We start from the raw sequence: 25,711 nt of genomic DNA, 5'->3' as shown, positions 1-25,711 counted from the left end.
AGTCTGAAATTATTGGTGGCCTTTGCTATCGTATGAGAAGAGCCTTTGAAAACAAAAAAGCAGAAGAGGGAACTCAGAGATAGAGTTAAAATTACAATTTCTGGGCACCTACCCACCATGAGAGAAAGAAGACCCACCTTGAGTTTCCAGTTAAGCGAGCCAAGACATTTCTCTTTTTTGCCCAGGGCAGTTTAGGTAGGATTCTGAAACTCATAACTGAAAGAGCTCTAATATAAGTACCTAGGAGTCTTCCACTCACAGCCTTACTTGGGTTTGCAGAAATTGAGACTGAAAGTCCTTAGAAAATTGGACACCTTGCTGGCAGTTACTGAGAACTGTCTTGACAGAAGAGAAAAATTTTGTTCTTACTTCACTGTCTCATCTCTGAACCTAATGTAGGTATGGCCTACAATGCCATTATTTTTAAAAAGCAGAAGAAGAGGAGTGATACTCACTGGTCCACTTCCTGCTGTGAGATTCTGCAGAGCTCCCAAAGATGCTTCCTGAGTATAGTTTCGGACACTCTTTGCAATCAAGGACAAATACATCCGTATCACGATGGAATGCCACAGCCATTCCACACCCTTCGGGTTGCTCTTTTCTTCTGGCATCGGCATGTCCTGATATTGCTAACCACATACACAGTGAAATCCAGAATTAATGCCTTCAAGTGATTTCTACAATTCCATGCCCAAACTAAGGGAACAGAAATACCATCTTGTCTGGAGAGACTGACAATTTCCCTAATAACAAGCCCCTGATGTGGAAATGAAAAAGCAAACATATATGATTTCCAGTTAGTTAACTTTTAGCTCATAATGTCTGTTTCTTCTTAACAACACCCCAACTTTACATTTCATAGTGAGAGAAAACTCGAGAATGAAGCATAGACAGTTCTAGAATCGTTTTCAGGCTGCTGTTAAGGTAAAAGCTTACTTAGTCACAACCACTGTGGAGATAAGAAAAACAGGCCTCTTTCCTCAGTCTTGGAAAGTTGTCTGGGATAGCATCAGCATTCTAAATTTACCAGTTGCTCTCCAAGTTCACAAATATGTACCATGATAGTCTGAGGAATAGCAAGGGGTTACATTCTTACAGCTTTCATGAAATGCCAGTAGGGACAGTATTCCTTCATATGGATATACTTTTAGGCTACCAAGAGCCAAACATCAGGGTTGCACAATTTATACACCATTGGCTATGCTGTATTAAGCTTACTTCCCAACTTTTAAGCATATAGCAGTATGATATAGTGGCTAAAGAGGCAAATTTGGAGCCAGACCGCCTGGGATTGAATTCCATCCCCTCTATTATAATTTCCTGGATTTCTGGGGGGAAAATTAATAAGCCATTCTGTACTTCTGTTTCCTTGTCAGTAAATGATATTAATAATACACACCTCGTAGGATTGACAGAAGGATTAAAACAACTTAAAATAGTGGCTGACATACACCAAGTACTCAGAAATACACAGATAAACACTTTTTCTTTCAAAGTCCTCCCAATATACCTCTTTTATTTTCCTGCTTCGACTGCCAAAACACCCAATACTTTTGTTGTTGTCAGTCTGGATAGTCCGGTTCTGAATATAGATACTCTGGGCATATCTGTCTGGGAGCTCTGTCTCCAGCTGGTAGGAGAGGTTATGAAGAATGCACACACAGTTCTCTGTGGCCTGAGAAAACAGGACATGAATCTTGATCATACACATACAGACATCCCTTTGCAGGTGTGATACCACAGGATGTATTAAGCTTTCACAGTTTAATGGATGCAGTGGGGTGTGCTTGGATTGTGTCTGGGGAAGTGGAAAGAGCATGGCTAGATCACGAATGGTCATGAACACAATGTTAAGGAGTAGAGGCTGAATTTCTTAAACCACTGGAGAGCCTTTCTAGTTTATTTTTAAGAGTGTGTTCAGACGATTCCCTATTTTAAGATACGTAACTTAGTAGCCACATGGAGGTGGAAAACAGAAGATATTGTTTGCAGGACCATTTAGGAGGCTACTGCATGGTAAGTATGAAAGATGCACAAACCAAGGCAGCAGGAACAGTGTGAGGGAGGAGAAGCGGACCGACTGGGGGCCATTTCTGAGGCGGAATACACGTGGTTTGCTGCCTGATGGCTAAAGGACGTGAGGCAAGGAAGGCAGTCAGAGATTACTCAGATTTCTTCTTTCATTTCGTGGGTGAGGATAATTATTAAAAAGGATTATTCAGTCATGGAACAAGTTTGGGAATAAAGGAATAGATGACATTATTGCACATGGAGCATTGGGCTCCTTTGAAATATCTACACAGAGTCGTTAAACAGGTAGTTGTAAATTTGGGTCTGGAAAGTAGACAGAAAAATGGGGCTAGATAGACTTTTAATATTGCTAAGTATGGATGGGAAACCTTAAGCTTAGCAAGTGAGCTAATGAATAAATCTAAACCCAAAGAGAATACTTTGAGAATCTTCTGAAGTGTCCTAGTAAGACAAAGTAAGTAATTCAAACGAGCGATATTTAATACACGGATCACCTTGTCGTCTGGCTGGTAGTCTGCAATGGTTCCTCTGACATAATGGACCAGCGAGTCGATCAGCCCGTCACACCTTCTCATCACCTTCCTCCCGTCAGGCCCAGCCGAGCTCATATTTCTATCAGGAAAAACAAATAACCATAATATTTAAGCTGTGTATCTAATAGGCCTTTGTTTTAAAGTTTTACTTGATTGATGCTTCTTCCAAGTGTTTGGAAAACTGACAAATTGGTAAAAGCGGGGCAGACACAGGGTCAGTTCACTATCAATTGATGGTCATAAAATCTGGACACAACCTCTAACTATATTCCTGGAACATGTCAGTGTGTCAATAAAAGCTTTCTGTCTACTTCACTCCAAGCACCAAGGCCACAGCATCATTTACTTAATCTGCAATCGGTTTTTGAGAGGGTAGATATGAAGCAAACACTTCACAACTGAAAGAACAAACGGCACATTTGACATAGCGGTATACTAGATGTCTAAGTACAAACCTGTTCTGTGTCTTAACGCTAAATAACTTCAAGTGACTTAAATTCTCTGGGACTGTTTCCTCATTTGTAAAGACATGATGTTGGACTCTATTTGGGGTTTTGTAGCTTTCAGTGTAAACAATCACTGACAAATATCAAACGAGATGTTCTAAAATGTGATGACTCTATAAAATGGCAAAGAGATGTGACAAGATTTCGAAGTTCCACAGTGTAGAAGACCTAAGTCAAAAGCATGACCTATAAATATCTTTGCACTTAGTCTATTTCTAATTTTGCCAGGCCATGACACCTTTCTATAAACAGTAACTACATCTACAAGTGGAGGTCGTTTCCTTATAGAGGATTGAAACTTATCAAATACAGCAAAGTAATTTATTTGGGGATCAAATTTCAAATTCAGATGTTTATATTCTAGTATTATTATTACTATATTCCTTTGGATTAAGGTTTTGTTAGCATCAAAAAAATTTCCCTCCAAAAATGTTAATACTTTTGTCAACAAAAATGGTAAAAGAATAGCACATTCAGATTTTTAGAATTCTGAGAACCACCTTTACTTATTCCATTTTGTGAACTTTAATTGCTAAGAACTATTCCTATAAAATTTATCAGATCAGTTTATTTGTTTGGTTTCTTTGCTGGCAGAGTATTCAAAGTATTTGTTTCTAATGTCTCTGTCATTCTGAACAGCAAAAGAACTACAATTCTGAGAACTTTCGGGTCTTATTTTCTTCATCTTTAAAATAGTAAGTTGTATTAAGTGATTTCAAAAAGCCTTTCTGCCCCAAAATACTGCTTTGAATACATACTAAATAAGAGAACAAATGTACCCAGCATGATATCAAGAAGTAATGGGAAGAAAAAAGGAACACACAGCATTCATTGTACCCTGCTCCCATGAAAATCACATCTATAGGATGAACTTGCTGAAAAATACTATTTTTAACCCACAGAAATGCAATTTCATGATTCAATGTAATACTTGAAGAGATGAGACTAATATATATTAAACCAGGGATTACACTAACAATTTAATGTTTTCTGGATTGATACAATGAATTTTTAATTTTAACAAAATCCTTTCTGTGACTTTAGTTTTCATTTGACTATTCCAATTAAAGATTTAGCTCCTTAATTTTTACTGTACCTGAAAAACCAACACTTTATCCATTAAAAAAAGATAATGCGTAGGTTTAGAAACTGTAAATCAAACCATTTTTATGATAGCTTTTTTCTCAAGAAATGATCATTTCAACCAATATCCTGTATCTATTCTCTGAAGAAGCCTGAAAGAAAATGAAAAAAGGCGTCTTTTCCAGTCATCTTCTTTTACACATGGAGAAACAGAAATCCAAAGAGTTTAAGTCACTTCTCCCAGTAGAGTCAGAAAGGGAGAGCTGTTCTTCATCCTGTTCTCAGGGGTGGCTCCAGACGAGAGCACACCTCATCAACGTTCATTCACTCTGCCATTTGCTTAGCAAATATCAGATGTCCCCCAACTCCAAGACAATGTTATCACATGTTTTAAAGCTTCCCCTTGACCTTTTCAACCTCTGGCTTGGAGAAATGGCAGTAGTTTAAAATGGCTTTGACAAACCAAAAGGTTTCTCACTAACTAAAGCTGCCACATACCTTGCAGATGGATGACCTAGCTTTGTTAAACTTCAGGGTGTTTATTTTGGGTGTGAATGGTAATTCGCTTTGGCGGGACTGCCAGTTCACAAGCGCGGACTCTTGTCTTGTAGTTTGGTATTATCCAGACTCTACTTGCTTGAAATGGGACTTATCAGGGTTTTCTGGCACTTGATACCTTTGTTGACAGAAAGTGTAACCCCACTGCTTCAGTATTTGCTCCTGCATATCAAAAATAGTTCCTACCTTACTCAGCTGCCCAGAAATATGAACGATAAGGGTGGATGATTTTAAAGCACTACATCCATGAATAGAAGTCCCTAGTCAGAAAGGAATTTGTTATTGTACCACTCTGAAAATAAGCAGTAATTATGAAAGTGATATATCTATCTTAAAGTACTAAATTTTTTTTTTCAATAGCTAGTACTTAAGTTTGTGGGAATCAGAGAATTACTATGGCTAATCTTAGGCAGAATGGAAGCTTTTACAACTTATCTCCCAAATCCTGAGAAATATTTACTTATAACTATTTCCTATAGGTAGCCCAAAAGAGGTTTAATATGGAAAATATCCCACAATTATAAATGAAATAGTATCAAGTATTTATACATGGCAACAATTATGTTATTGAAAGTAAAAGAGAATGAGCATACAGACACACTACTCAATAATAATTGATTATCAGAGTTACCAACGAATATATTAGAAATGTTTAATTTAGTATCTATGATTTCAACTCAATTAGATGATGGTTTTACTTCTCTTGGTATAATCTAGCCAAAGTCTGGGTAAATACATCAGCAACTTCCAGCCAACTAAAATATGTATGCTGTTGTACACTGAAATTGAAAAACCAGATCCTTGGACTTAAGTTGGAGGTTGGTAGCCCGGCCTCAGAAGGGAGAAGTGGGGAATAGAAACTTCTCGCACAAAAGCAGAATTGTTTTGGAACTCTTCACCTTCCATGAGCCAGAATGGGGGGAACACCAGCTTGATTGGTTACTTATGCTTGATATGAGGAAGAATTTTTCTGGTAATAGGACTTGTAAATGGTGGAAAAAAATAGAATCTGAACCTCTCTATGTCTCCGAACAAAACTTTACAGATTTAGGAAGATTCAGGTGTCTTTTATCTAAAAGCAAATCAATGATTCATGACTCTCTTTAGGACCACTTATCTCACACATTCCTGAGTGTCCTAATGAAAAGGAAAAAAGAAAACCAAACACCCAGGACTTTGCTAGAATTAAAGGAAGAATGGCATGTCTTTGTTAAGATTAATGATGACAGGTGACTAAACCTTAAATTCATATGGCAAACCAAAGAATGGACAATGTCAAATGACAAAGAAAACCGCAACTTAAGTGTGTGTAATAGACATTATAATAGGTACTTTATAAACACTATTATCTGTAATTTCACAAAATTCTCCAAATTAGGGCACACTAAAATTTCATTTGGAATCCTGACCTGTGACTCTTGTTTAAAATCAGTCACTTAAGCGTCTGCCTTCAGCTCAGGTTATGATCTCAGGGTCCTGGGATCAAGTCCCACGTTAGGCTCCCTGCTCAACAGGGAGTCTGCTTTTCCTACTCCCTCTGCCCATTCCCTTCCCCACTCCCCTTCTGCTTTTGATCTGTCTCTGGCATTTTCTCTCTCTCTCAAATAAATAAATAAATAAATAAACTCTTAAAAAAAAAAAAAAACAAATAAAATCAGAATTACCTGCCTCTAATAGGCTTTTTACTGGCCCTTCCATAAGAAGTTATCTGTGTGCAGGCATACTGTTAACAGCTAGTTGGCCAGCACCAAAAGGAGGTTTGTTTCGACAAAGAAAGTCCGAAGCTCAGTGTGTGGTGTATGGTCAACTAGCCTGGGGAAATGAACACTGTATGTTAACTATACAGGAATTAAAATTTTTTAAAAATTAAAAAAAATAAAGTTAAAGGCTATAATTACTCACGAGATAGGAGATTAGCAGACAGCACAATAATATGGTTAAAGTGAATCTTCTCAAAACACTTCAACAACAAGTAATTCTAAAAGGCGGATTTTTTTTTTTAAAAATGGGGTGATATCTACTGGTAATAGGTGTAATTTCCTACAAATGTACAGTTTACATGTGTGTCACAAGCAAGACCTACTGCCTATGGGACCAGTCTTCATGGTCTAGCTAGCGTACTGAGAGAGTGACCACCTTGATGATTTTACAAATATTGTAGGTACATCTTCATATCCACCAACAACTATAGGATTTCAATATCGTGTATCGTAAACTGTGCAGTAAGGCCCCAGTCCCCTAAGTGCTTGGTCAGAGTCCATTCTAAGACCCAACAGGCACTTGATAAGAGATTGGTGGATAAGGAGGCATCCTTCTTCCTCTTGTTATTTGAGATTTAGGTCTGGGCTTTTGTTTATCTCTCAGCTGATATATATCAAACAGTTGGGCCTTGTCTGTGATGAACCCAGAGAAAGTAGCAGAGGCAGCTTGTTATTGCACAGAACAAAAGGGGAACCTCATTTGAACTGGCAGAGGGACAAAAACTCTTTGCCAAGAAAAGGGCTTGTCTGTTACCTTAAAAGTCAACATTAGTTCCTGAAGGTATCTGCAAACAGCAGTCAAAGTCAACTGTTTGGTCTGCAAAAAGAAGCAGCATTGGGAGGTAGAACAAAGCTCTCCCACCTACACATCTTGTTCCTTCCAGGACAAGGAACATTAACCGAACAAAGATATGTCAGCATCTATTACACTTCAAGAAGCCAGAAGGTAGAGGAGAAAATCTATCCTTGAAAATCCTTTGGTTTTTGGGACGCCTGGGTGGTTCAGTTCATTAAGCGTCTGCCTTCAACTTGGGTCATGATCCCAGGGTCCTGGGATCAAGTCCCGCATTGGGCTCCTTGCTCAGCAGAGAGCCTGCTTCTCTCTCTCCCTCTGCCTGCCACTCTGACTGCTTGTGTTCTCTCTCTCTCTGTGTCAAATAAATAAATAAAATCTTAAAAAAAAAAAAATCCTTTGGTTTTGCCTTCCTGTATTTTTAAGATCATCTAAAATTATTCTGAATAATCAATGTAGCCAGTAATCAGCTGGTTGGTAGGTAACAGTCACTTCCTTTGGATTTAGCTGGCTCTTCAAGGTAGAATGCCAAATTCCATTTTGAATCAATTATAAACAGCAAACTAATTTTTAAAAATATGCCTGGGAGTCACTGGAACTTGAATAGACATTCTTGGCACCTAAAGGAGATGTCTTGGATGCCAGATAAGGATTGATGAAGAAGCTTAAGACTTAGAGTAAAAGCATATGATGCTCAGATGGTCTGCACCTCCAGTACAGGCACAGATTTTTAACCACAGGATAGCAAAAAAAGTCATCAGCTGCTTTATCCAAATATAACAACCTGCTCATTTTTTAATCATGATGAATTTCAAAATTTTTAATAGTTCTATGATGAAAGTCAAGTTTTTTTTAAAAAAAGATTTTCAGTGACCTAAGATATAGTTAATAATAAACTACTTCCAATTTAAGCTATACCAGATTTTTTTTTTTTTAAACACTAGGATGCTAAGAGAGTAAATCTTGAAAGGTCTAACACAAGAAAAAAAAAATCTGTTAACTATACATGGGGACAGATGTTAATCAGACTAACTATGGTGATCATTTCACAATGTCTACTAATATAAATTCATTATGTTGTAATGAAACTAATGTGTCAATTATACCTCAACAAACAAACAAACATAGGATGTTTTAAAAAATCTCTGACAAAGTCCTTCTTGGGAATTTTTTGTTGTTGTTCAGGACCCAAGTCACATACTGACTGATACACAGAAAGGCAAGCAAATACAGTCCTCTTGATATAATAAAAATTATTCTTCTGTTACCTTGTTTTTTCTACCTCCACATTAGTTCTATTCATGTATTCTTAATAGTCACCCCAAGGCTGAGCCTGGGATACCAGTAAAGAGTTTCTTCGGCAAAGAGAAATGTCACATAATTACTGAGAAGTACAACTCCTAATCTGAACCTATCTGCTAAGGGCATGAATAGGATAGTGGAAAATTTAGTTTGAAGAACTGAGACATTTGCTAGCATTGTAGTTGTGCTGACGGACAATTCTAATGCGACCTAAACTCTTAAAAGCACTGGATTCAGGAAGATCAGAGAGAGGTGATCAGGTTAGCATAGCCGTATTTGCTTGGTTTGATGTTTGATTTGTTTGCTTTACTAACCTAATTACTGTTGAGAGATTTCAAAATGATGACCTAAAAACCCTGAGATTTTACTTATAAACAATCATTTTTTATAACTCAGGATTTTATATACCTATTTAAATACCACTTAAATCTTTTAAATTCATTTGAAGAGAAAATTACACAACAATGTATCTCATAAAACTAGACATTTGTTTGTATTTTATTAGGAATCAAGAGTTCCTGTCCCCATTGGGGTCCTTTTAGCTGGACGAAAAATCAAATTGAAAAGAGACAGATAAAGAGGAGAAAATCAAATAGCATATGTACAGAGAGTCCACATAGCCATGGAAATTCTAAAGACAGGCAAAATGAAGTACATATGTTATTCTTTTTTTTTTTTAATATATGTTATTCTAAACTGAGGACATAGGGGTAGGGGCCTGGGACTTCAGAAGAAAGGAATGCAATTGACAGGATGAAAAGAAGAGCAGATGTTCAGTAATTAGATGTTTGTCCTGCCACACAGATGGGACACTCAGATAAAATTTATCGCTGCTAATAACCCTTATTCTGGGAAAGACCGCCAATTTGGAGTTTTCTATGTAGTTAACAAAGAGGCAAAAATTTCTCTTGAGCACACAGGGTCTTGATTGCCTTCAGCTCAAAATAATCTTCATGTCAAGTGGCCCATCTCAGTGTGGCCTATCCTTGGCCCCCACAATATCTAAAATACACAACATATAAAATACAATTATGAATGATAGTGTAACATTGCTAGAAATATTGCCAATTCCATTATTTATGGTATAGGGGAGCAAGTTTTGCCACCCCAAAAAGGCCTCTTTGTCATGTTATTTTAAGCTGGTTATTTTTAAGAAATAGCAAACACAGGAGAAGTTCTGCAAACCAAGCAGAAATCACCCTTTTGTGAGAGATATTTACATTCCCTTACAATTTGTAAGGGAAATCTCCTTTTATAAGGGTGTCCCTCTGCTGCAGCGGGAAGAGATTTGAATATAGCAGGCGTCCAAGGAACAAATACAGTGTTAGATAAGAGGAAGAGGAAAGACAGACCAAATGGTAAAATATCAAGAAAGTTGGACTAGTTTCCTTTCTCAAGTTTCTGATAATGGTTCTATAATTTGGGAGAGTCACTGTCAATTTCAAGATGAAGAAGGAGACTGCTAAGAGAGACTGCTGAGATGTGTTTGTGTTCAGTCTAATGTGTCTTCCAGAACTTTGAACCTCACTGCTCTTGGAAAAAGGATATTTTTCCCATTCTCTACTCTGACAGCTTCCACCATTCTCCATGGTCTTATACCTGTCCATTTCAGTCCAAATGGAACTCTGGAGGCACTTTCATTTCTAACCTGTAGATTCTTTCAGCCCCTTCTTCTTTAAGAGAGCAAAGAATCAGGAAAGACAAGGGAAGAAAGGAAAGGAGAAAAGAAAGAAAGAAACAATGGGAATGACATGGAGGAATGGAGAAATAATGATAAATCTTTGGTAGAAATTTCAAACTTCCTCCTGATAATAAGTATTGGTTTTATTTGTCACATCCAAAGGTCTTCCAAAGGTGTCCCAATCCGCGAGGTGGAACACACAGATTTGACAGTCATGTCACATCAACTCCCAAGATGTTACCCATACTAAATAGAAAAGCAGGGGCTCATCACAGTGAGTGTGCACGTAGGAGGGGTGTTAAATCAAAGAAGGCAGCTCATGCTTTTTGGTAATTTACAATTCTATGATTGTCACATAAATCTTTTGGAATCTGAAATATCTGAAAGAGTAGCCTATTGATTGCAAAAAATTATCAACTGTCAAATAATGGCACACTTCTCACCTTAAGTAAATGAAAATAATTTGGAAAAAAAAATGAATGGGTCATTTTAACATGTTTTCTCCACTCAAACAAAGGAAAATGCTGAAGCTTTGTGATACCTTCCAAGAAAACAAAGGAACTGTTTCTTCTTTGAAAAGGGATGTGTATAGAAAAAATATATATGCTTATACTCTAATTACCCACATTTTGATGTTAATTAGCGAACAGAAATTCAGTGCCAGTGAGTGGCGTGCTGATAGATTTTTATTGAAGAATCAGTTTTCTTTTTTCTTTCTTTTTTTAAGATTTTATTTATTTATTTGTCAGAGAGAGAGAAAGAGAGAGAGCACAGGCAGGGGGAATGGCAGGCAAGGTGAGAAGCACACTTCCTGCCAAGCAGGAAGCCTGATGTGGGGCTCGATCCCAGAACCCAGGGATCATGACCTGAGCTGAAGGCAGACGCTTAATTAGCTAAGCCACTCAGGTGTCCCAACAGTTTTCTAGGGGCAAGGGAGTGAGGAGACCTCTGACTTGTAACATTTGCCAATTTCTGTGGTGTAAATACTCCCACTGTGGCCAATTTCAAACTACCAACGTGATGTCACTGTCTGTGGAGTTACTAAGAGATGCATACTATTGCTTTTGCTGGCTCTAGCACAAATTGGGAATGTACTATTTTACTTTTCCTCTCCTAGCTTGGAGTTTACTACTTATTATTGCTAGCATAATATTGTTTAAGATGTTTCCTCTTTGCAAAATATGTATCACCTTTCAGTGAGTAACTTCAGTTGTTATAAGTATGTTAATTCCAAAGGGACCTAAAGAAAGCACCAAGGCCCATGCATGGAAAATGCTGCTGCGGACAGATGCTAATCCTGTAGATAGGGCTGATATCCGACAAATATCCTGGACCTGACAGTGTTGGTCTTTTCAAAGGATAAACTTTGCACGTTCTCTTGTGGGAATGCAGTCTCACTGTACCAGCTCCAGGTGGCCAGAGCCAGAGCCACTGCTGCAAAGCAAGTTCATTAACAACGCAAACATCTTACCTGCAGAGCAGATTCACTAAACCATTGCTCTAGGAAGACCAAGTGAAGTCGCTCTCAAAACTGATCTCAGTGTCACATTACTAAAGAAAAAAAGTCACTGGTGTATGCAGTTTTTCTCTGAGATTAAAAAAATTTAGCTGCACTGAGTCAACCACAGTGCCAAAGATGTTGCTCATGTTGCCAATTCATTGTTGGCTCTGCATCCACTGCAGGAGAGAATACCTCAAATAAACTTAGAGCAATTAAGATACTTGCTAACATCATGATCTTCTTATTCAGCAAGATTCACTTTTGTAAGAACCAGTTAACACTCATCTTAAAATCTGTTTAGAGAAGCTGTGGTCATAAATAAACAACTACAGGGCAGACACCTCTATTGTTATGGAAATTGAGACTATTTGATCACAGGTTCCCTAGAAGGCTCTTCTTGCATTCTGCAGGTTTCTCCTAGTGGCTTTTATACTCATTGTGACAACATATCTAACCTAACCTTGTTGCCTACAATGCCTTTTCCTTTCCTGGAAATGTCGCCCACTTCATAGGCTTCATTCTTTGTATCTTCTCGCTTCTGTGAAATGCCGAGTTCTATTTGCATAGAACTTATAAAACCAATGAGATACAGATGCAATGCCCTGAAGAAGACTTGAATGTGAGTATAAATTGGTCTACCCAGCTGTGTGAGGTAGGCTGTGAAGGACAGATTTTTTTTTTTTTTTTTAAGATTTTATTTATTTATTTGACAGAGAGAGAGAGAGAGCACAAGTAGGCAGAGAGGCAGGCAGAGAGAGAGAGGCAAGCAGGCTCCCTGCCAAGCAGAAAGCCCGATGTGGAGCTCAATCCCAGGACCCTGAGATCATGACCTGTGCCAAAGGCAGAGGCTTAACCTACTGAGCAACCCAGGGGCCCAAGGGTAGAGGTTTCATCCACATTAGCACAGTCTGTAGAAATGTGACAAACACGAACATATGAATATATGTGGCTTTAGAGATAGGCTTCCTGGATTTGAATTTCAGCTGTCTCTTGCTAGCTGCATGATGTTGGAAATACCACTTAACCTATCTGAACCCCTCAACTATAAAATGGAGAAATCTTGTTTTACAAGGACTACGGTAAGAATAAACTAAGAAAATTCTCATAAAGCATTCAGAAGTTTTTAGAACATAATATACAATAAATGTCAGCTATTATTATTGTAAATTAGATACAGAAATGAAATAAGAACAGATACTTAAGCATGTACTATTGACATTCAATTTGGTAGACTTTTTGTTATATTCTGCTTCTAAAAGTAGTTCAAATGAGTGGTTTGAATTGGCTTTGCAAACACTAAAATGGTGTCATATTGGTGGGAGTGTATTCAGCTATTACATCTTCTGGAATGTGTGTGTCAGCTAAGGCATGCTTCACTCAAACCATCCAAGTCTTTTATTCCTCATTCATAAGGGAAAATGGCAGGAAGATTTGAAACTAACATCTTTGTCTTTATTACATTATTCACCTTCTCAGTACACCTTTCCTGTTAATATTATAATTATTCTTCGCACAGAACTTCCTATTTCTATCCTCCCACCCTAGATAATCTTGCTTACAGAAGAAAAAAATTAACCCCTTAACATGACCTTCAAGGCCCCCACAATCAGACCTTAGCCTATGTTTCCAACTTCTGTTTGATTACTTCCCATCACAAATCTGATGCTCTCGCCAGACTTGATTATTCACTCAGTTCATCAGGTATTTTCATTTGGCCATTCTTTCTTTTATTTTTTCATTCAATACTTTATAGTTGCTTACTCTATGCCAGAAGCTTTGCTAGGTGTTAGGGATTAAAGTAAAAAGAATGCACAGGCTTGTTCACATTTGTAGAGAATGAGCCCAACTTATGAAAGAAGAAGAGCAAGTGCAGAGGAGATAGAAATTTAAAAACAGAGTGAGTCCCATGAATGTTGAGTTTCTGTCCTAGTCCTGGAGGTCATGGTTCCTAGTGCACTTCCTTCCCTTCCACAAGTGACCATCAACATCTCACCCACATGAGCCAATGAATCCTTACTTGGCTTTAGCAAGTTTGAAAACCTCATTTTGAGTTGAAAGAGTCCTGATACTTTAAGAACTCTGATGTAACACAGTCCGACAATGGGAGCTACAGAGAAATTGTGAGATGCAAAATGTTTTTAAATAGATCAAAATGTGTTATTAGATCAAAAGTGCAATAAAAAAAGCAGATCTAGCAAACTGTACAGAAGACGGAGTCAAAGAGACCATTTAGGCACCTCTTCTGCTGTTTAAGGATTTGAGTCTCTAGTCCTCAGAGAATTTCTGACTATTGAAATAATCCACCAAAGCCCAGTTCCTTTGGCACCTCTTCTATAGTGTCTTTCTGATTCCACTCTGCTAGCATGAATGGTGCTTTGTTTTGTATTCCTGCAGCACTTCCCTTGTACCTCTGACACCATGGTTCAGCTGCATCAGAATCACCTGGATGGCTTGTTAAAACTAGATTGCTGCCCCCTCCCCCCAGTTAGAGTTTCTGATTCAGAAGGTCTGGGGTGGAACCTGAGGATTCTAACAGGTTCCAGATGGTGCAGGTGCTAATGCTCCAGGAGCCATTGATCTAACATATTTCATCATAAGCTGTGTTCTCTTTCCTTTGCTCATCTGTAGCCCCTGGTAGGTTAACAGTTCCCTAAGGCTTTTCTTATTCATCTTTGTGAAATTCTCCGTAAGTAACATAAAAGCCTACACAACATTGGTATTTGATACGGTGTTTGATTAACTATGAAGATAAGATAAATATTTTACCATAATAAATTCTCTTACTTACCATCTAGATTCCCTCAAAAAATGAACTGTAACTAGAGAAAATATCAAAAGCGGAACATATTATAACCTCTTGTGGGCTGCCTAATTTCAATTACATCTTTTTTTTTAAGATTTTATTTATTATTTATTTATTTGTGAGAGAGAGAGAGAAAGAGAGAGAGCGCACAAGCACAAGCAGGCAGAGGCAGAGAGAGAAGCAGGCTCCCTGCCGAGCAAGGAGCCTGATGCAGGACTCAGTCCCAGGACCCTGGGATCATGACCTGAGCCGAAGGCAGCGGCTTAACCGACTGAGCCACCCAGGAGTCCCACATCTTTTTTTTTCTTTTTCCTTTTGAGAGAGGGCTCGATCTCACAACTCTGAGATCATGATCTGAGCTGAAGTCAACAGTTGGATGCTTAAGTGACTTAGTCCACCCAGGTGCCCCTTGATTATATCTTCCATTTGATTTCTTTTAAACCTTGCACATAAAGCACAATGATTATTTTCAAATATAAGAAAGCTTGAGATGCATGATCTTAGAGAAGTTCAGACTAGCATTTTTCTTCCTCCTGCATGTACTTCTATTTTCTCTTGATTTAGCTGGCATTTGACAGTCCAAGAGAGAAAATATTTCAAGCACTTTTTCATCCCACTATTTAGAAAAGCTGATCAAATTAACTTCTTTGGTAGCTATTCTTATGGCAAAACTTTCTGTCGCTTTAGGCTTTGTTGCCTTACAGCTATTTTAAAACATCTAGGAATAAATTTAACTAAGTAGGCAAAAGAACTGTATACTAACAACAATAAGACACTGATGAAACAAATTGAAGACATAAATAAAGGGGAAGATATACCATACTCATGGATTGGAAGAATCAATATATTTAAAATGTCCATTCTACCCAAGGCAATCTACAGAGTCAATGCAATCCCTATGAAGTTTCCAATGGAATTTTTCACAGAAATCAAACAGACAATTCTACAATTTGTATGAAATCACGAAAGACCCCCAAATAACCAAAGAGTCTTGAGAAAGAAGAGCAAAGCCAGAGGCATCACACTCCCTGATTTCAAACTATATTACAGAGCTCTAGTAATCAAAACAGCAGTTGTACTGGCATAAAAACAAACACAAACATCATTGTAATAGACTAAAGAGCCCAGAAATAAACTTGAGCATATATGGTCAATTAACTTGCAACAAAGAAGTCAAGAATACTTTGGGAAAGTGGAGAAAGGAGAAAGGTAAATCTCTTTAATAAATGGTGCTGAGAAAACTGTAGCCACATGCAAAAGAATGAAACTGGACCACTATCTCACACCATACACAAAAATTAACTCAAAATGGATTAAAGGCTTGGCTATAAGACCCGAAACCATAAAATTGCTAGAAGAAAACATAGGCAGTAAGCTTCTTGACATCAATCTTGGTGATTATTTTTTGGATCTGACACCAAAAAGATAAAAGGTAACAAAAGCAAAAATAATGAAGTGGAATGATGTCAAACCAAAAAAGCTTTTGCACGGCAAAGAAAACCATCAATAAAATGAGGAGTCCACCAATGGGATGGGAGCAAATACCTGCAAATCACATATCTGATAAGGGGTTAATATCCAAAATATATGAAGAACATACAATTCAATAGTAAACACAATCTGATTAAAAAATAAGCAGAAGATCTGAATAGACGTTTTCCAAAGAAGATACAGAGATGGCCAAAAGGCACAGGAAGAAATGTTCAACATCGCCAGGGAAATGCAAATCAAAACCACAATAAGATATCACTTCACACCTGTTAGTATGGCTATTCTCAAAAAGACAAGAAATAACAAGTGTTGGTGAGGATATGGAGAAAAGGCAAACCTTGTGCAGTGCCTGTAGGAATGTTAAGTTGGCACAACCACTGTGGAAAACATTACAAAAAAATCGAACACAGAACTACTATATAATCGAGCAATTCCACTTTTGGGTATTTATTCAAAGAAAAGGAAAACACTAACTTGAAAATATATATGCACCCTCATGTTCCCTGAGACATTATTCATAATAACAAAGAAATCAAGCTAAGTATCTTTTGACAAGAGAATGGATAAAATCTGATATATATATACACACACAAAAGCAAAATGTATGTGTATGTGTATGTACATATATATAAAATATTATTCAGAAACAACAAAGAATGTTGCCACAAAAGAAAAATATTGCCACTGGCAACATCATGGATGGACCTTGAGGGCATTATCCTAAGTGAAATAAATCAGACAGAGAAAGACAAATACTGTATGATCTCATCTATAAAAGGAATCTAAAAGAAACAAAAAAAAAAACCAAAAAACCAAGGCTGTGGGGTGTCTGGCTGGCTCAATTGGTGGAGCATGTGACTTTTATCTCAGGGTTGTGAGCTTGAGCCCTATGTTGGGTACAGAGATTACTTAACAAAAACAAGCTCATAGATACAGAGAACTGGTGGGATTGTCAGAAGCAAGAGGGGTAGGCAAAATGGGTAAAAGCTGTCATAAGGTACAAATTTCTAGTCATAAAATAACTAAGTCCAAATAAACCATAAAGGAGATAAACTTTTCATATGCCATAAAAAAACAAACAAACAACTTAGTCAATCCTGAAGAGGTAATGTACAGCATGGCAATTATAGTTAATAATACTATATTACGTATTTGAAAGTTGCTAAGAGAGAAAAGTCTTAAAAGCTCTTATCACAAGAAAAAAGAAATTCTGTAACAGTACATACCAATGAATGTTATCTCAACTTACTGTGGTGACTGCAATATATACAAATATTGAATCGTTATGACTAGTATAATGTATAAGATAAAAGAATAAAAGCACTAGGTTTAAAATTATATTTTAACCATATCAGTCAATTAGATTTTTGTAAATTAAAAAATAGCATGGAGCCTATGTTAAACCCTGGGAGACAGAGAAGGCCCGTCTGCCTGGGATTCTGGGTATTCAGTTCACATCTCTGTTTTCTTTATTGGAAAAGATAGCCTCTCTCTTGTGAGCTAATGTGGGTAGCTGCTGACATCAAACATGCCTAGAAACAATATTGTGTTCTTACTTTACCTTTCTCATTGTCTCTACATGCCCCACTGGTAAAATGGGAAAGGACACGCTTCTTGTATTTAGAGGGATCTTTATAATTCTTATTGGATCTCCAGGTAATGAGGTAGAGCTTTAGAAACCCAGATGCAGTATGTAAGGTATACAGAAAAAAGATCTGTAGAGTGGCATTACCTTAAGCATCCTGTGACGTTGTAAAATATATCAAAATCAAGCAAACCATTTGCTTTGGGGTAGTCTCCCTCTGGCCACCCCGAGAAGGGAATGATGATATTCTCAGTCAGGATAAGCAAGGCTTCTGTTATCATGAGATTCTTAAGTTTGTCATTAGATGACAAATTCCACAGCAAACCTAGAAAAGCAAAGAGTACTATCAAAACAGTGCAGGGATGAGTCAAATGACTGCTGAAAAGATGCATTAGGGCCCATACCACCAGGCTGTGGCTAGCTGTTGCGAAAAAAAGGGGGAGGGAGCCAGACCTTTTCCAACCAAAAGAATCGGTTTTGAGTTTATTAGATGGCAATGAAGCTGATCCGTAATGAGAGAGAGAGAGATTTATGTTATAAAATTATGCCAGCTTAAATGAACCCAGAATGTGAGTGAAAGTTAGAAATCCTTTAACATTTATGTTGTTTCTCTTAAAAGATCCTACCATTAGGCTAGCCTCACTGAGAGAATAAATTCTGGTCTACCCAATATGCAGGCTGAAAATTATCCTATTTTAATAAAGACTTCAATGTGGTTTTTTTTGTTGTTGTTCTTGTTGTTTTGTTTTTTAAAGATTTTATTTATTTGACAGAAAGAGAATACAAGTAGGCAGAGAGGCAGGTGGCGGGGCGGGGGGGGGGGGGGGCTCCCTGCTGAGCAGAGAGACTGACACAGGGCTCCATCCCAGGACCCTGGGATCATGACCTGAGTCGAAGGCAGAGGCTCAATCCATTGAGCCACCCAGGCGACCCAAGATTTCAATGTTTTTATTTTTATTTACTTAGTTTTTTTAAAAAAATTTAACTTTTGTTTTTATTAAAGTAATCTCGAGGGGCGCCTGGGTGGCTCAGTGGGTTAAAGCCTCTGCCTTCGGCTCAGGCTATGATCCCAGGGTCCTGGGATAGAGTCCCGCGGATTGGGTTCTCTGCTTGGCAGGGAGTCTGCTTCCCTTCCTCTCTCTCTGCCTACTTGTTATCTCCGTCTGTCAAATAAATAAATAAAATCTTCAAAAAAAAAAAAATCTCTATACCCAATGTGGAGCTCGAACTCACAACCAAGAGAACAAGACTTGTATACTCTACTGGCTGAGTCAGCCAGGTATCCCAAGACTTCAGTGTTTTTAAAGGGTCATATTTTTTTCTCTTGAGAAACAGGGAGAGAATATTTCCCTCTGCCTCCTGCTCCCCACTACCTGCAACTTCTGCCCGGTATTTGCCTCCCAGTGAGAGCAGGAAGGGCCCACAGAAAACCTTTGCCTATACCCACACCGGTCTCCAGTAGGCTGATCAACATCGCCAGTTAATATTTACTAAATCCTACCCAATGGTAGACTTTCTGTCCTCCCAGAATTTATGCTAGATACCTCGTGTATTTCCTATATTACAGTTTGGCAGTGAAGGAGATATAAGAGTATTTGATCAATTTGCCAACGTGTATGGCCTAAAGCATTTGGTCTAAGGCTGGTACCACTGTCCTCATTCAACTTCTCTTTCCTCTTGAAACCTCTCCCCTGACCCGCCATTAAAGAGAAAGGCTATATTAGCCAATACTGAAAGAAATGAAGATAACCGCGTACTGTACCTTCCAGGGCATCTGTGAGACAGAGGCTGAAGCTGGGTATCTCAGAAAGAATGCAAAGTGGCACATACATTGAGGATTTGATTCTCTTACAAATGTGGCATTTAAATACTTCTGGTTCAGTGCAAGGACCACGCTCCTCTTGCTGGCTATTCCAGTGACTCCCAGGAGGGGTAAAGTTGCCTTACCTTCCTTCACACCTCAGTAAATGACTAACTCACTAGCATCCAGGAGGGCAGAGAAAGAGAAGGGGCAGAAAGAGAAGAAATCTTCATTTTCCCTATTCATTCCCCTCACCACCCAGTCGGTAATTCCAACTTTTAAAAATGTACTGCTTTGGGCGCCTGGGTGGCTCAGTGGGTTAAGCTGCTGCCTTTGGCTCGGGTCATGATCTCAGGGTCCTGGGATCGAGTCCTGCATCGGGCTCTCTGCTCAGCAGGGAGCCTGCTTCCCTCTCTCTCTCTCTCTCTCTGCCTGCCTCTCCATCTACTTGTGATTTCTCTCTGTCAAATAAATAAATGAAATCTTAAAAAAAAAAATGTACTGCTTTGTCTGCAAAAAAGATAGAGGAAGCACTGGTATACAGGACTGTCTACTCAGTGAAAAAAGCAAAGGTGCTTTTATGGGTGGGGGTGGGGCTGAATTCAGTGGTGATATCATCAGCCCTGATTTTAATGATTGAAATAATCATCTGCGCAGTTAAAGGTGCTAATTATTAGACTATACTAATACTTAGCCCACCATTTAGAACACTTGAGGCCAGACACACTCTCCTGACCTTCATCAGTTTACTTTGGCTGTGTACCAGTATGTAATTTCTGAAACGATAACCAAATTTCCACTGCAGCCTACGCTGAGCTTCTGTCAGAAAGAGCGACACTGGGTCTTCAGTCTGGCGAGGCCCAGCATTCTGGCTCAGGAGGAGGTCTTCTCCTGCTCCAACTGGCTCTGGGGGTTAGTCAGGAGCAGTGTCTCTCAGTCTCAGGTTTTGTAACACAATAACTTCATTCCTCCCACTCCATTTTGAGGGGCACTGGATGGAGGAGTGACAGAATAAAACTCCAAAGGTGGTTGAAAACAATTTAGAGGCAGTTCTGAGGTTGAGTTGCGTGGTTACTAAGCCACTAAAGAAAGTTAAGAAGAAAAGAGAGAAAAGGAAAAAAAAATAGCTTCCTGTTTTAAATAAATAAACAAATTAACAGTCTCTGCTTGCCAGAGGCTTAAAGATGTAAAGCATAATGACATTTCCTCCTTTTTAAAAAGGACCACACAGGGCACTCAAAGGAAAAGTATACCTTACAATAAAAACCAGAAGAGGATTAATTTTAAACAAAGGGAGTGGAATTTTCCTTCAAAAGTCGGATATCCTTTATAGCTGGGCATGTGGTATTACTTCTATAAAAGAATCCGGTTTGTGAGTGTGAGTATAATTTTTGAATTTTTAATGTAGGGTATCTTATAGAAATGTCATGCCTGCCAAATTTTTGTATGGCACGAAGCTAGGAAGGAGCTTAAGTGTTCACTTGAGATTCGAGATTAAATTCCTCCTACATGTACATACGAAATCAATAAAGGACCAACTACGGAATGGGAAAATACATATGACAACACAAGGTTAATTTCCTTAATACAGAGAGTTCTTAGAAGTCACTAAAGATTCAATTGCTTGAAAAATATATACAAGCTAAAAAATATTAGAATCTAATACACATAGTAATGAAAGAAATGCAGATTTAACACCTAGATATCTTTGTGAATGTGTGTGACTATAAGAAGGCAAAACCAGAACTAATGAGTGGAAATTCTAGGGAAAAATATTCTAGCTTACTGGAAATACAAACTTCTAAGAGAGCTTTGAAGGAAAGAGAAAGATCTGCTTGTAAGATCCAGTTCTATCGCAGGAGCTGATAAAAAAATGAGCTCATCCTTTGGGAAAACACTGACAAGGGTTTTTTTTTTTTTTATCTTAAAGCTAGAGTGCTACACTAGACTAGCAGTTTTTATTTTTTTTATTTTTTTTTTTTTTATTTTTTATTTTTTATAAACATATATTTTTTATATACATATATTTTTATCCCCAGGTCTGTGAATCACCAGGTTTACACACTTCACAGCACTCACCAAATCACATACCCTCCCCAATGTCCATAATCCCACCCCCTTCTCCCCAACCCCCTCCCCCCGGCAACCCTCAGTTTGTTTTGTGAGATTAAGAGTCACTTATGGTTTGTCTCCCTCCCAATCCCATCTTGTTTCATTTATTCTTCTACCCACTTAAGCCTCCATGTTGCATCACCACTTCCTCATATCAGGGAGATCATATGATAGTTGTCTTTCTCTGCTTGACTTATTTCGCTAAGCATGATACGCTCTAGTTCCATCCATGTTGTTGCAAATGGCAAGATTTCATTTCTTTTGATGGCTGCATAGTATTCCATTGTGTATATATACCACATCTTCTTGATCCATTCATCTGTTGATGGACATCTAGGTTCTTTCCATAGTTTGGCTATTGTGGACATTGCTGCTATAAACATTCGGGTGCATGTGTCCCTTTGGATCACTACATTTGTATCTTTAGGGTAAATACCCAATAGTGCAATTGCTGGGTCATAGGGCAGTTCTATTTTCAACATTTTGAGGAACCTCCATGCTGTTTTCCAGAGTGGCTGCACCAGCTTGCATTCCCACCAACAGTGTAGGAGGGTTCCCCTTTCTCCGCATCCTCGCCAGCATCTGTCATTTCCTGACTTGTTGATTTTAGCCATTCTGACTGGTGTGAGGTGATATCTCATTGTGGTTTTGATTTGTATTTCCCTGATGCCAAGTGATATGGAGCACTTTTTCATGTGTCTGTTGGCCATCTGGATGTCTTCTTTGCAGAAATGTCTGTTCATGTCTTCTGCCCATTTCTTGATTGGATTATTTGTTCTTTGGGTGTTGAGTTTGCTAAGTTCTTTATAGATTCTGGACACTAGTCCTTTATCTGATATGTCGTTTGCAAATATCTTCTCCCATTCTGTCAGTTGTCTTTTGATTTTGTTAACTGTTTCCTTTGCTGTGCAAAAGCTTTTGATCTTGATGAAATCCCAGTAGTTCATTTTTTCCCTTGCTTCCCTTGCCTTTTGCGTTGTTCCTAGGAAGATGTTGCTGCGGCAGAGGTCGAAGAGGTTGCTGCCCGTGTTCTCCTCAAGGATTTTGATGGATTCCTTTCGTACATTGAGGTCCTTCATCCATTTTGAGTCTATTTTTGTGTGTGGTGTAAGGAAATGGTCCAATTTCATTTTTCTGCATGTGGCTGTCCAATTTTCCCAGCACCATTTATTGAAAAGGCTGTCTTTTTTCCATTGGACATTCTTTCCTGCTTTGTCGAAGATTAGTTGACCATAGAGTTGAGGGTCTATTTCTGGGCTCTCTATTCTGTTCCATTGATCTATGTGTCTGTTTTTGTGCCAGTACCATGCTGTCTTGATGATGACAGCTTTGTAATAGAGCTTGAAGTCCGGAATTGTGATGCCACCAACGTTGGCTTTCTTTTTCAATATCCCTTTGGCTATTCGAGGTCTTTTCTGGTTCCATATAAATTTTAGAATTATTTGTTCCATTTCTTTGAAAAAGATGGATGGTACTTTGATAGGAATTGCATTAAATGTGTAGATTGCTTTAGGTAGCATAGACATTTTCACAATATTTATTCTTCCAATCCAGGAGCATGGAACATTTTTCCATTTCTTTGTGTCTTCCTCAATTTCTTTCATGAGTACTTTATAGTTTTCTGAGTATAGATTCTGTGTCTCTTTGGTTAGGTTTATTCCTAGGTATCTTATGGTTTTGGATGCAATTGTAAATGGGATTGACTCCTTAATATCTCTTTCTTCTGTCTTGCTGTTGGTGTAGAGAAATGCAACTGATTTCTGTGCATTGATTTTATATCCTGACACTTTACTGAATTCCTGTATAAGTTCTAGCAGTTTTGGAGTGGAGTCTTTTGGGTTTTCCACATATAGTATCATATCATCTGCGAAGAGTGATAATTTGACTTCTTCTTTGCCGATTTGGATGCCTTTAATTTCCTTTTGTTGTCTGATTGCTGAGGCTAGGACCTCTAGTACGATGTTGAATAGCAGTGGTGATAATGGACATCCCTGCCGTGTTCCTGACCTTAGCGGAAAAGCTTTCAGTTTTTCTCCATTGAGAATGATATTTGCGGTGGGTTTTTCATAGATGGCTTTGATGATATTGAGGTATGTGCCCTCTATCCCTACACTTTGAAGAGTTTTGATCAGGAAGGGATGTTGTACTTTGTCAAATGCTTTTTCAGCATCTATTGAGAGTATCATATGGTTCTTGTTCTTACTTTTATTGATGTGTTGTATCACATTGACTGATTTGCGGATGTTGAACCAACCTTGCAGCCCTGGAATAAATCCCACTTGGTCGTGGTGAATAATCTTTTTAATGTACTGTTGAATCCGATTGGCTAGTATTTTGTTGAGTATTTTCGCATCTGTGTTCATCAAGGATATCGGTCTATAGCTCTCTTTTTTGGTGGGATCCTTGTCTGGTTTTGGGATCAGGGTGATGCTGGCCTCATAAAATGAGTTTGGAAGTTTTCCTTCCATTTCTATTTTTTGGAACAGTTTCAGGAGAATAGGAATTAGTTCTTCTTTAAATGTTTGGTAGAATTCCCCCGGGAAGCCGTCTGGCCCTGGGCTTTTGTTTGTTTGGAGATTTTTAATGACTGTTTCAATCTCCTTACTGGTTATGGGTCTGTTCAGGCTTTCTATTTCTTCATGGTTCAGTTGTGGTAGTTTATATGTTTCTAGGAATGCATCCATTTCTTCCAGATTGTCAAATTTATTGCCGTAGAGTTGCTCATAGTATGTTCTTATAATAGTTTGTATTTCCTTGGTGTTAGTTGTGATCTCTCCTCTTTCATTCATGATTTTATTTATTTGGGTCCTTTCTCTTTTCTTTTTGATAAGTCGGGCCAGGGGTTTATCAATTTTATTAATTCTTTCAAAGAACCAGCTCCTAGTTTCGTTGATTTGTTCTATTGTTTTTTTGGTTTCTATTTCATTGATTTCTGCTCTGATCTTTATGATTTCTCTTCTCCTGCTGGGCTTAGGGTTTCTTTCTTGTTCCTTCTCCAGCTCCTTTAGGTGTAGGGTTAGGTTGTGTACCTGAGACCTTTCTTGTTTCTTGAGAAAGGCTTGTACCGCTATATATTTTCCTCTCAGGACTGCCTTTGTTGTGTCCCACAGATTTTGAACCGTTGTATTTTCATTATCATTTGTTTCCATGATTTTTTTCAATTCTTCTTTAATTTCCCGGTTGACCCATTCATTCTTTAGAAGGATACTGTTTAGTCTCCATGTATTTGGGTTCTTTCCAAACTTCCTTTTGTGGTTGAGTTCTAGCTTTAGAGCATTGTGGTCTGAAAATATGCAGGGAATGATCCCAATCTTTTGATACCGGTTGAGTCCTGATTTAGGACCGAGGATGTGATCTATTCTGGAGAATGTACCATGTGCACTAGAGAAGAATGTGTATTCTGTTGCTTTGGGATGAAATATTCTGAATATATCTGTGATGTCCATCTGGTCCAGTGTGTCATTTAAGGCCTTTATTTCCTTGCTGATCTTTTGCTTGGATGACCTGTCCATTTCAGTGAGGGGAATATTAAAGTCCCCTACTATTATTGTATTGTTGTTTATGTGTTTCTTTGATTTTGTTATTAATTGGTTTATATAGTTGGCTGCTCCCACGTTGGGGGCATAGATATTTAAAATTGTTAAATCTTCTTGTTGGACAGACCCTTTGAGTATGATATAGTGTCCTTCCTCATCTCTTATTACAGTCTTTGGCTTAAAATCTAATTGATCTGATATAAGGATTGCCACTCCTGCTTTCTTCTGATGTCCATTAGCATGGTAAATTCTTTTCCACCCCCTCACTTTAAATCTGGAGGTGTCTTCGGGCTTAAAATGTGTTTCTTGGAGGCAACATATAGATGGGTTTTGTTTTTTTATCCATTCTGATACCCTGTGTCTTTTGACAGGGGCATTTAGCCCATTCACATTCAGGGTAACTATTGAGAGATATGAATTTAGTGCCATTGTATTGCCTGTAAGGTGACTGTTACTGTATATGGTCTCTGTTCCTTTCTGATCTACCACTTGTAGGCTCTCTCTTTGCTTAGAGGACCCCTTTCAATATTTCCTGTAGAGCTGGTTTGGTATTTGCAAATTCTTTCAGTTGTTGTTTGTCCTGGAAGCTTTTAATCTCTCCTTCTATTTTCAATGATAGCCTAGCTGGATATAGT

The 25,711-nt window shown here is 38.2% G+C and overlaps 1 protein-coding gene across 2 annotated transcripts in view; it reads right to left on the bottom strand.

Moving 5' to 3' along the window:
• Nucleotides 1-25,711, bottom strand: part of PKP2 (plakophilin 2) — a 97,328-nt gene that overhangs the window by 20,503 nt on the left and 51,114 nt on the right. For both annotated transcript variants that reach the window (XM_059185665.1, XM_059185664.1), the window contains exons 6-9: nt 17,775-17,952; nt 2,526-2,643; nt 1,511-1,675; nt 456-629 (exon numbers count right to left, since the gene is read on the bottom strand). In XM_059185665.1, coding sequence (XP_059041648.1) covers nt 456-629; nt 1,511-1,675; nt 2,526-2,643; nt 17,775-17,952 — 635 coding nt within the window. The remainder of the gene's footprint in view (nt 1-455; nt 630-1,510; nt 1,676-2,525; nt 2,644-17,774; nt 17,953-25,711) is intronic.

Source organism: Mustela lutreola, chromosome 8, assembly GCF_030435805.1.
Source record: "Mustela lutreola isolate mMusLut2 chromosome 8, mMusLut2.pri, whole genome shotgun sequence".
Taxonomy (NCBI): Eukaryota; Metazoa; Chordata; class Mammalia; order Carnivora; family Mustelidae; genus Mustela; species Mustela lutreola.
This window is presented reverse-complemented; position numbering and strand designations above follow the sequence as displayed.